Raw genomic sequence first — 12,319 nt, forward strand, 5'->3', positions numbered from 1 at the left:
TTTTCTGTCTCACTCTTTCTGTATATGCCTGTTGTCCCACTGAGTTGGACAGCCTTCTGTGTCTCTGCAGCTTTTCAGAAATATGGGGATGTGGGAGGGAGCAAAATAAATATACACTGCATATTTTTAGATTTTTATGTTTACATGGGAAAAAACATTAGTGAATGTGCTTGCATATATTTGTTACATAGTAACAGCACATATATTGGTTTATATATTACCAGAACGTACCTCTTTATGAACGCGCAATTCTAATGCCTAGAGTTGTATGAATTTGACTGTTTCCTGCCTTTAACAAGTATTTGCAATACAATAGGTCTCACATTTTAGAAACTTTGACCTACTGCTATTATAAATGGCAATTCCTTTTATTATTGCAGGTTTTTTAAAAACTTATAAAAGGCATTGTTATTTAAAATGCCAATAGCTCAAAATCTCGCAATTGCGAGACCTATTGCATTGCAAATGCTTGTTGGTATCTGTTCTGGCCAGGGCTAAGGCGACTCATACTTGCAGACCCATCACATATTCAGATGAAATACAAAATGATGTCATGGGTGAAGCTGCTATTGTAATTTTCTACTTCGCAGTTTCATATGCATGGGTTAGTACTGCCACCTTGCGTCTACTGTTATTACATGCAAGCAAGATATGTTTGTTTTGCAAGTGCTTGTTTAAGCATTGGAACAATTGTGGCTAACAGTACTAAGCGTATTTGCAGTTCAGCTGTCATAAGGACATTGTAGTGACCATAATGACGTCACAGAGGGAACATAGCACATATTTGTCTCCTTCCCCTACCCACTCCGTAGCAGGTAAGGTTGCTGGTCTGTTGGTAAATATGCTGAAGCCAGGAGTGGATGGCATCCCGCATGCGCCTTTGGGTTTAATGCACCCTACACTTTCTAATTTAATCTGAAATGCACAAGATTTTTAATATATTTTCTAAGTTCAAAAATCTACATGTAGAGGGCATCGTAGTGAGTGGTGGGAAGGAGACATTGTTGCTGCAATATTTCCCCTACCTTCAGGAGATCTAGCTTAAACGTTTGTGTTATTTTTGTACTAAAATGTTGCATGTGAAGTAGAGACGTGACTGCAGATGACCTGTACGGCTCCTGCATGTTTTGCCTGTCCTTGTTGTTAAAAATAAGTCTCTGCCTAAAGTGCAACGCCCCAAGGGAGGATCCAGGAGTGCAGTCAGCTAGAGCGAAACAGGCCCTGGCGCTGCACTGCAGAATAGAAGTGTGGCTGCGTCATTGTTACTACATACTGCCCACAGATGTAATATGACCTGTTTCAATAATGACCCATGTAAAAGGAAACAAATGCCCAAAGCTGTGATGAATCTGGTGTTGTAAGTAACCCTGGTGGCAGAGCGGCATTTTCAAGCTGAGCCTGGAGCTGTGGTTTTTGAGTTGTGCTCATTGTAGCTCAGGCTGCAGAACGGTAAGTCTAGCTGGGTTGGTTGGAAAATTGTCTGCTTGAAGTGTGGCAATATCATTTTATTAACTATATCTACCCAGATCTCCCTCAAGGACTCTGCTACATCCTAGAGGTATATTTACCCCTTTACCGAAGGCTTGACTAAGGAAATTCTCCTTAATTTACCAGTCTATGCAAACACCCATACAAAGGACTATTCAGATGTACATTTTATCTCTTTGAATTTCTCTTCCACCCCTCCATGAAAGCAGGTAAGAATATCTGCTCCACAAATGATTAATTGAATTAGAGAAGTATCCATATTCCTTCTGGCTGCATCTTGTCTTGTGTCTGAGAGAACCAAATGCTATAGTTAACCGTGCTGCACAAATAAATGATGGAGAGAATGCTGAACAAATCAAACATTCACCTACAGTCACAGATCGGGGTTGAATCCATTGTTCTTTTGCTCTCCAAGCCATTCCAGTTTGGACCCAACCATATGCAAATCAGTCTTGACCCTGCTCCTCATGGAACAGTTTGCTTTGGGCTTTGCCTTTGTTTGTTGCAAAGAACCGCCCTATAAAGAGTTTTCATGAGCCCCTGTGCTCACTGTCGGCTCACAATGCTTTTTCTCTTTCAGGCTTTTGAGAACAATCTGTTTCGGTCTCCAATCTACCTGCACAAGATGCCTGAGACGGACTTCGTCATTATCCGCTTACGTCAAGGCTACTACGTCCGGGAGCTGGTGGATATCTTTGTAGTCGGGCAGCAGTGTCCACTCTTTGAGGTTCCAGGCCCAAACTCCAAACGTGCCAACACGCACATCCGAGACTTTCTCCAGGTGTGTGCGGTGTTGCCAAGCTGTGGATAAACTTAATGATCACCCTACATACATCTGCAAATGTATTTCTACGCTTATATACAATATACATTTTCTGTGGTGTTTATGACAATGACTGCAAATCAATCTATACCCATTTTAGCCTTTTGCCTGTTAAGTGAGATATGCTTTTTAGCCTGTAGAGGTTGAATTGGTTGGTTTCTGTTGCAGGTTTTCATTTATCGCCTTTTCTGGAAGAGTAAGGATCGTCCACGAAGGATCCGCATGGAGGATATCAAGAAAGCCTTCCCTTCCCATTCGGAGAGCAGCATCAGGAAGCGGCTGAAGCTCTGTGCAGACTTCAAACGAACAGGTGATTTACTTTGGTTTCCTCCTTTTCGGCCAGTGTGCTTTGGATGAGAAGATTGGTGCGTGTGTTCGTCAGATGCCAGAGCTGCTCTGTGTGTGCCGTGGACCCCAAACTTCATGCCTGTTTGCTGTGTGTGTTCCACCAGCCCTCTGTGTGCCTCACATTCAAGGACTGTAGCCTGTTTCTACATGATACGTGCCATCTATGTGCCATGAATGCCCGTACTTGATGGCGGTCCCAGGATGTGCATTGTTTCAGGTCCCCGAGAGCAGCAGGCTCTCTCTCGCCCAGCGGTCCAGAAACATGTCTGTTGATGGCAGCCTAAGCAGCCACTCAGCCTGGACACTAGAGGTGGGTTCATTTTCAGGGGGCATCTCTGAGATGCCCTCTGCGTGCATTTTTCATCAAACCCCACACTGGCATCAGTGTGGGTTTAATGTGCTGAGTTGTTTGATACCAAACTTCTCATTTTTCAGTGCAGCCATTATGGTGCTGAGGAGTTTGTGATGACAAACTCCCAGCCCATATACTCTTAATGGCGGCACTGCACTTACAATGTCTAAGAATGGACTTGGGGACTGCAGTGGCACAGGGCTCATGCACCTGTACCCTCACCACTGGAATAGGGCACCCAGCTAGAGGTGTGACTGACCTATGCCAGGGACGTGGGTTGTAGACATGGCACACAGCGATGTGTGCCCTGTCGACTCTTCACTTTGTTCTGCACGAAAGGCAGGGTGTGTGTCAGGGGACAGGGCCTCTAAGGGTGGCACAATAAGTGCTGCAGCCCTCTGAGTCCTTCCCTGGTCACGGTGCCCTGGGTACCTGTGGTACCATTTACAAGGGACTGACCAGTGGTCTAGGAGTGCAAATTGGGGTTTGTTTGTAATGCAGCTTAGGGAAAGAACACAGGCCCTGGGCACCTGATTGCCAGGAACCCAGGGCACACTCAGTGAAATTATATATGCAGTTTAGCAAAAAGTTGGGGTATGCCATGCAAGAAAGAGAGCGCTTTCTTACACACGCTCCCTGAGGGATCCACGGGATGTGAGACCCTGAGAAGCGTAGCAAGGTCTGGTTGGTATAGCAGCATCCATGCTTCCCTTTGCTGTTCCAGACTCCGACCACCCTTCCCTTCCCTGTTTGCATCCAGTGAGCAAGGCCATGCAACCCACCTCTGGTCCCAGCACTGCTTCATCCACAGTCTCTCTGCCTCAGCCACATTCACCTACACAGCCACAAGCGTCCTCTGTTCACGCCATCAGTCGAGCTCATCTATGGTTTGGGAGTAGGAGGTGCTTGGACTGCTGAGGAGGGGAAACTATACATATAACTATGTGTTTTTGGGAGCGGAGACCCTGTCAGAGGCTCAGTGTCTTTTAGGAACAATGTATAATGTGTATGAGGCAGTGTTACTGAATTGGCTAGCCAGATCTTAATTTGTTGTTGCTGATGCTGTCCTCCGAACTCTTTCCTTTTTGTATCTTCTCACGGTCGATATCTGTGGCACGATGAAAGCTAATATCAGGTCTAGCAGCCCTTTCAGTTCTGCATACAAGGTGTTATGATATCTGTCAGTAGCAGAACAGGTTCCTTAGCTCTGTAAGAGGTGAGACCATCAGTTTTGTAGCCTGAGTGTGAGCTCTGTCTCCTCGCAGACTCCACTCTACACAACCGTCTAACTCCTCGCCAGCCAGTCTTGAAGCACCATGAGAGAGAGAGAAGATTAACTACGGATTGAAGTGCTAGCTTTTCCCAGTTGGGAAAGTAACATTTCATTACAAAACCTGCCTGTACTTGGAGACTTACCATCTGTCCCAGCGGCAGTTGACGAACTCTGGAATGAGGCATGCACGGGTCACATAAAGGGCAAAGTTGGGATCACATTCGAGAAGCACGCATGAATCTTGAGCCTCATTGATCAAACATGCACAGGTTCCCCTTTTCTGTGCACTAGATGTTACTGTGCCAATTAGTAATGTTTTGAGACCTGTCAAAAACGTGGAAATGTCCTTTTCTGAGCAGGTTTTCTGTTCAGCCAGCAGAGAGGAGTGATGTTACTGCTGGCCATGAACGTGGGTTCTTGGTTGGGCGCTGGAAGTAGACTCCCTTCTGTTGTGTGAGGTGTTTATGTACGCTGGCGTTTATCACCTGTGTCAGAAGTGAAGCTCTTTCTTTCTTACAGGGATGGACTCTAATTGGTGGGTGCTGAAGCCAGATTTCCGGCTACCAACAGAGGAGGAGATCCGAGCCATGGTATCCCCCGAAAATTGTTGTGCTTATTACAGTATGATTTCAGCTGAGCAGAGACTGAAGGTAAGTGGCACTGACGGGCAGGTCTGGGTGGTACAGCGGGTGGCAAGGGTCGGAGGTAAGGGGCACGGACAGGCAGGTCTGGGTGGTACAGCAGGTGGCAAGGGTTGAAGGTACGCTGCACTGACAGGCAGGTCTGGGTGGTACAGCGAGTGGCAAGGGCTGAAGGTAAGGGGCACTGACGGGCAGGTCTGGTTGGTACAGTGGGTGGCAAGGGTTGAAGGTGAGAGGCACTGACAGGCAGGTCAGGTTGGTACAGCGGGTGGCGAGGGTTGAAGGTGAGAGGCACTGACAGGCAGGTCTGGTTGGTACAGCGAGTGGCAAGGGCTGAAGGTAAGGGGCACTGACAGGCAGGTCTGGATGGTACAGCGAGTGGCAAGGGCTGAAGGTAAGGGGCACTGGCAGCCAGCTCTGGTTGGTACAGCGGGTGGAAGGGTTGAAGGTGAGGGGCACTGACGGGCAGGTCTGGTTGGTCTATACGGCGGGTGGCAAGGGTGTGGGATGATATTTGTAAGACATTGTGTCGAATCATCTCGCTTGTCATGCTCGTTGAGGAAAAGGTACTCGATGGTCTCGGTTCTTGCTAATTCTTCTTTCCTTTAGGATGCAGGGTACGGTGAGAAGTCCTTCTTTGCCCCAGAAGAGGAGAATGAGGAGGATTTTCAGATGAAGATTGATGATGAAGTGAGTGGTTCGTTCTGAAAGATGTCCGTGTTTAATACAAGCTCTATAGGGTTCAAGTATAAATTCCACTGCTCTCCTTACAGGTGCGCACCGCTCCATGGAACACGACCCGGGCCTTCATTGCTGCCATGAAAGGGAAGTGTCTGCTGGAAGTGACGGGCGTTGCAGATCCCACTGGGTGCGGGGAAGGATTCTCGTATGTGAAGATTCCAAACAAACCCACACAACAAAAGGTATTGATTGTACATGAGACCACAATAATGGAAAGCATCAGTAGCAGCAGATAGTAGAGTGAATACCGTCTCTTCGTTATTCTGTCAATGTTGTGGGTCATACATGTGCCTGTACAGTACCAGTCCTTATCTTATTTTGTGGTGGCAGATGAGGCTTACTTGAACTGCTCTTATTTTATCAGATTTGTGTTTATTGATATTCTCATTCTGCACCTTACTGAGGATGGCAGCGACAGAAACTCCTACAAGGAGGACATGACTTGTTCAAGTGAGAAGGTGGTTCCGACCATCTAATCCGCCTGCATTTTTTGCTTTTTGATCACCTGTTTTTTGACCTTTTACTGTGAAAGCCTCATAACCTGTGACTCCCCCACAGTGAACTCATGGTAAAATGGACTGCGCTTGTTTCCCGCCAATGTCCACCTTTTAAGATAAGGCCGTTGTGACACAGCCAGGTTAAGGGGCACTGGGCTGGTTACATGTGGAAAAGTGTGCACACGCAGGAGGGCTGCACGTGGGAGACTCATTGGTGCGCGGCCCAAGAACTGTGCACAGGTAGCCTGGCGCAGAAGGGAGTATGCCGAGTTGGATGGTGACCTGGAATAGGCCTTAAAATGAGGGGTACACATGTAGGGAAAGTCAGTGTGCTTTACTGCCTTGATTGTAGTAAAACGCCATTATACTCCTGTGGTAAAGGCTGCCTAAACTCGCGGCTCCAGTTCCCTGGGGGCCACAGACTCCAGGGTCGTACCAATGTACACTGTAATCTGTGTGAAAGAACAAATCTGTGAAGTCCCAAAGTTTATCAGTACAGCTTAGGGGTCATCCAGCAATGTCATACTTCTCTGACTCTGCTCAGGATCAGAGCCCAGGCCTTTCATGACCTTATGGGCTGAGTTGATCACTTTTCTTCCCAGCTGCAGGAACAAAGACCTCACCCATCAAAGGAAGCAATAACATTACTTGAGTCAACTCTGAAGGAGGAAGGGATTGGGTGAACTGCTCTGCATCAATCAGCTAGCCGTCATCTCTGTCAGTAAGAGGGTCTGCCCCAGGCCACTCAACAAAGGGGGGAGCCCAAACATCTGTAGCCAAACCAGAGGGGGAGCTGCTTTGAAGATTTGCTGGCAGTAGGCCCTGGCAGTGAAGTCAGCGAGGGGTGGGGCTGGGACCCCCAGAGCACATGTGTTAAGTGACTCCTGGGGATGCCATATGGAGGTATCCCAGAAGGCTGTGCTGGAATGTTGAAAAAGGGGCAGGGAGGTGATGTGGCACCTCAGGATAGGCCAGAGAGGCATCCTTGCTGGCCCCTCCCCCCTCAATTAAAAGGTCGTGTGCAGGGGGCGACCTCTCCCCTGGATGTGCTTTTCTGAGGAACTCTGGGACTGGAGGCTGATGTCATGGCCAATTGGAAGGATGAACCCCCTGAATGCCATCTGGATTAAGGACTCTGCTTCACCCCAGGACCAGTGTGGCACACTTCTTCTCCCCAGCACCAGGGGTTCTGCTCCCCTTGCAGCCCCTGGGGACCAGTTGGGGGAAAGACTGGGCTGCGGCGCAAGGAAAGAGTGCTGCTCAGAGAGACAACAAAGTGAAAGGCTGGTGCAGGGTTCCAGTGAAACTTGCTGTATAGTTTGACATCTTTGAGCTACCCTGTAATAAAACGATGTGGAGGGAGCGCTTTTGTGCTCCCCACAAATGCAGGAAGGGACCCAGGAGCCCACCACATGGCCTTGAAAAGAATGACCCCCCCCCCCCATGTGCAGAGGAAAGGACCCCATCCCTGGGCCCCTGGAAGGCAGCCGTCGCAAGGGAGTGCTTTTGCGCAGCCCCATGAAGGGGCCAGGAACCCCATCCCTGGGCCCTGAAGATCGAAGAGGAGAGCGGGAGTGCTGCCACCGCACCCCCCGCAGCGCACCCATCGATGTCCCCTGCCTGCAGGAGCGAGGAGGGAGGGAGCGAGTGCTGGCTTCCGAGGTCGTACAGAAGAGTGGGAGCAGCCGGGGTGGGCTCCCCTAGCTGCTGTCCCTGGTGGGACCGGGCACCCCGTAACAAAGAAATGCGGTGAGAGGCCGCTGATGAAAACCATGGAAAGCCAATGAGGCCAAAGGAAGAGCGGCTGTCCCCGTCGCAGCTGGAGAGCTGCTGCTCTGAAATGCAGGAAAGCAGCTTGAGGAGCGCCCCATAATGTCCTGCGGGGCTCCCCTGCATTGTTGAGTGAAAAGCACTCATTTTGGCTTTGTGGTGGCCCCAGGAGAGTGGGGTCCCCACCAAAGGAGTAGAAGAGATGTGCGGGAGCTGCAGGAGCAGCACAGCCTTCCCCCAAAGCAGGTACAAATCCGAACCCTAACTTTCCTGGGACTTGGAAAACATAGCTCCTCAAGGGTTTTGCCTGTTTTATAGCACTTCCTATGCTGGAAATTGTGTTCTTCAGCATCTGAACGACACGGCTGCAATCCTTGTGGCCTGTAATGGTTCAGCAGAAGGTTCCATGTTGGTTGACACCCTCTAGGGGTAATAGGTGGCAAGGCACCTTTGTGTTTTTACAAAAGATATGTCCTTTAGAGATTATGTTAAAAGTGCAGTATTCGATGTAGAATGTGATTCAAAGTGCATGCTGCAAACACCTTCCGGGGTGAAAGTCTATAATTGCAGAGTATTGTAGTTCTGTAGTAGGGGATCTCTGTGTATAGTCATAATCTAGTGAATAGTCCCGCCCATGTGCGTGGACCCCGGAGCAATCAAAAATAATCTCTTATAGTGTCGAAAAATGCAGAAATGCACAGACACTTAAGAGAGAATTTAAAGACAGATAATGCAGCCTAAAAAAGGCTACACTGTCCAGTACTTCAACTAGAATTTCCACCAATAAAATCCACAAAACAGCAAAGCCTGTACAGATTTCCCTTGCTTAAACAGCAAAAACCCTCTGGAATGATAGAGAGGAGGACCTGGACAGACAAGCCCCATAGGCTGCCATTATGTGGCTCAGAACAGGATACTGTGCCTTTAAGAGAACTTTCCAGAAACTTCACAGTATCCCAGAATGCACTGCAGGTCCCAGTTACTTTCAGTTCTTTTTTCCGGCTCCTGTAAGCAGGACCCTGGAGCATTGAGCTCTCCCTTTTCAAGGGTTTAGTGTGTTTTTTCACTGTAAAATCGATTTAAGTGCTTTCTAAGTACTTTTGGGCTTTTCTTCTTGGTGTTTTGCACTCTTTTTTGTCAAATATGCCTTCTTTATTTGACAAATGCCCGGAGTGCTCCAGGAAGATGGCTAAGTCAGACCCTCATGAGGTGTGTATCCTCTGCCTGCCCTCTTCCCATGTTCCAGAGGAGTGTGAGATCTGCAAAGGCTTCTCTGGCAGGACCCTGAAAGACAGAATGAAGATCAGACTTCAGGGCCTCGAGGAAAGAAGGCTGAAGGCTCAAGGTGGGTCTGGAGGGGCTTCATCTGCCCATGCTGAGGTCTCTGGGGGGCTCCCCAGGGGCAGGAAGTCCAGCAAACGTCCCCAGTCTCCGTCTGGGTCGGTAGCGCTGACCACGACGTCGAGAGGGAAGTCCACGGCCGGTTCCCAGTCTCCCCAGGGCTCGGGGTCGAGAAAACGTCGCCCGTCGACGTCGAGGGACTTGCACAAGCCGCCGTCGAACCCAGTGACGATTTCATCGTCTTCGGCGTCGACGGGCCCGGCGTCGGCGCTCGCCGTCGAGGCGACACCGCCGATCGCCGTCGACGAACAGGACATCGTCGTCGTCGAGGGGATCCTCGGCGTCAAGGCCGCCGTCAAAGCGGAAGAGATCGCCGTCGAGGCGGAAGAGATCTCCGGCGAGGAAGAAGTCGCCGTTGAGGTCGCCGTCGAGGCGGTCAAGGTCGCTGTCGAGACGGTCCAAGAGGTCGCCGTCGAGGCGGTCGAGGTCGCCGTCGAGGCGCAAAAGATCGCCGTCGAGACATAAAGGATCATCGTCGAGATGGTCGACGTCGAGGCATCGAAGCCGTTCGACGCCGAAGCACGGAAGACGGTCGACGCCGAAGGGGCGCTCGACGTCGAGGGATCTACGTTCGATGCCTGAACACCATTCTTCGACGTCGAGGAGTCGTGCAGGCAGGCCTAGGACTGTGGGGGGCTCTCCTCAGTCCGGAAAGGATGGCGGGTCACCAGGATCGGTGTACTCGGAGGTGTATACTCCGAAGAAGACTGTTCCGCCTCCTCCTCCGTTGCCAAGAGGTCCTCCTCCGAGGGCTCCAACCCCTCCTCCGTTGCATCCTCTGCCGCCGCTTCCAACAGGACCGAGGACCCCTGTGCTAGACAAGCCGCCTCCGGTTCCACCGAGGTCGGTCTCGTTGCCCAGGCTTCCGACTCCTCCTAAGAAGACTCCTACGTCTAAGGAACCACCCAAGCCTAAGACGTCCGCCCCGGGGAAACCGGCGGATCGTCCCAGACCTAGAAGATCGAGGTCGCGCTCCCGGCGGAGAGACAGATCGAGGAGTAGACACAGGTCCTCCACGAGATCTAGACATCGCCATAGGATGCATAGGTCCAGGTCCCGTACTACTTCTAGGACCCGTTCCTATTCGCCTACTTTGTCGGATTCCCCGGAGACTAGGGTGTCTCCGATCGACGACATCGGTACATTCCAGGACGTTCTCCTGAGAGGGGCTGCGAAGTTCGGTATCACGGTGACAGCTCCTACACCTACGACGTCCGTGATATTTGAGACTTTGCGCAAGAAGCACCTGTCTCGCCCTCTACTTCCGTTGGTGCCAGGACTGGTCGAACCTGCGGAAGAGCTTTTACTTACGCCAGCGGTGGTGAAGGCAGCTCCATCCAGACTTCTGAAGAAGTACAGGGTGCCCCACTCGGACCCGGCCTTCCTAAGGATGGACCCAGTGCCGGATTCAGTGATAGTGACGGCGGCCAGAAAGTTACATTCTACCTCCCCGTCATCCACCGTGCCTCCGGATAAGGAGAGCCGCTGGATTGATTCGGCTGGAAGGAAGGCGTGTGGGACTTCTTCCACTACTATGAAGGCTTCCAGCGACTCGGCGTTACTAGGACGGTACGACCGTGCGCTGTGGGATTCCATGGAACAGTTCGCGGACCTTGTCCCGCGTGACAGGAAGGAGGACTTCATGGAAATCGTCAAGGAAGGGATGCTGGTCTCGAACCAGGCCATAAGTGCCGCGGCGGATATCTCCTTGTTGGCCGCACATGGCTACTGCCACGGTATCAACCAACGCCGCCATGCATGGCTCAGGCTTACGTCACTCAAGCCTGAGGCGCAACAGCGAGTCGACAATCTGCCGTTTTCCGGTGAGACCCTTTTAGGGAAACACGCAGACGACGAAATGGCCCGGATGAAGGCCGAGGCGGAAACACTGATGGATGTGGGCTTGGAGAAGCCCAAAGACAAGAAACCCTACCACCAGTTCCAACGGCGGTTTTGCTCGCAGGGGAAAGGAAGAGGACAGTCTTCGGGACAACAGCATCAGCAACAACAGCAGCAGTTCCGGAGACCCTTCCAGAAACGCCAGAGGGGTAGAGGTGGACAGCAGTCCTCTACCGCGAACAAGGGCCCGGCCGGGTCTCGACCCTGAGCGGTTACTTCCCCTTCGTCCGTTACCCGCTCCGGTGGGGGGAAGCGTTCAATTTTTTCTGGCAGAGTGGAGAAAAATTACTCAGGACAAGTGGGTGCTGAATATTGTTTGCAATGGATACAGTCTTCGGTTCATCAGCCCTCCTCCATCGATTCCTCCGGTCAGCACGCAGTATCAGCTGCGCGAGCTCCAGGCGGAGGCCGATATCCTGTTAAGGAAAAGGGCGATAGAAGATGTACCTCTGTCTCAAAGAGGAAGAGGTCTGTACTCCCGGTTCTTTCTGGTTCGCAAGAAGGACAAGAACGAGTTCAGGCCCATTCTGGACTTGCGGCAGGCAAACAAGTGGATTCGCAGAGAAAAGTTTCGCATGCTGTCGTTGCATCAGATCTATCCTCAGCTGCAACAGGGGGACTGGCTTTGCGCCATCGACCTACAGGATGCATACTTCCATGTGCCCATTGCACACAAACACAGGAAGTTCCTGCGATTTCAAGTCGGCACCAATCACTATCAGTACAAGGTACTTCCGTTCGGGCTGAAGTCTGCGCCCAGGACGTTCTCGAAGTGCATGGCAGTGGTAGCGGCACACCTAAGGAAGAACAAGGTGTTTGTCTACCCGTACCTGGACGATTGGTTGATCAAGGCCTCCTCCTTCTCGGAAGCTCAAGCACACTTCCAGAAGACGTGCGTTTTCTTGAACAAGCTGGGGTTGCACATCAACATGTCCAAGTCTGTCCCGACTCCGGTCCAGTGCATCCAGTACTTGGGAGCCTCCATCAATAAGCTGTCAGCAAGCGTGTGTCCTTCGGAGGAGCGACGATTATCACTCCTTCGGAAGGCTCAGGCTCTCATGTCCACTCCATCTACGACAGTGAGGA

The 12,319-nt window shown here is 50.9% G+C and overlaps 1 protein-coding gene across 1 annotated transcript in view; it reads left to right on the forward strand.

Annotated features, from left to right (window-relative positions):
- The window catches only part of LOC144752244 (transcription initiation factor TFIID subunit 1-like), a 303,153-nt gene that overhangs the window by 111,868 nt on the left and 178,966 nt on the right, over window positions 1-12,319 (forward strand). The window contains exons 16-20 of the mRNA XM_078640245.1: window positions 2,069-2,269; window positions 2,480-2,621; window positions 4,804-4,934; window positions 5,535-5,615; window positions 5,699-5,848. Coding sequence (XP_078496371.1) covers window positions 2,069-2,269; window positions 2,480-2,621; window positions 4,804-4,934; window positions 5,535-5,615; window positions 5,699-5,848 — 705 coding nt within the window. The remainder of the gene's footprint in view (window positions 1-2,068; window positions 2,270-2,479; window positions 2,622-4,803; window positions 4,935-5,534; window positions 5,616-5,698; window positions 5,849-12,319) is intronic.

This window comes from Lissotriton helveticus, chromosome 4_2 (assembly GCF_964261635.1).
Source record: "Lissotriton helveticus chromosome 4_2, aLisHel1.1, whole genome shotgun sequence".
In the NCBI taxonomy this organism is placed as follows: Eukaryota; Metazoa; Chordata; class Amphibia; order Caudata; family Salamandridae; genus Lissotriton; species Lissotriton helveticus.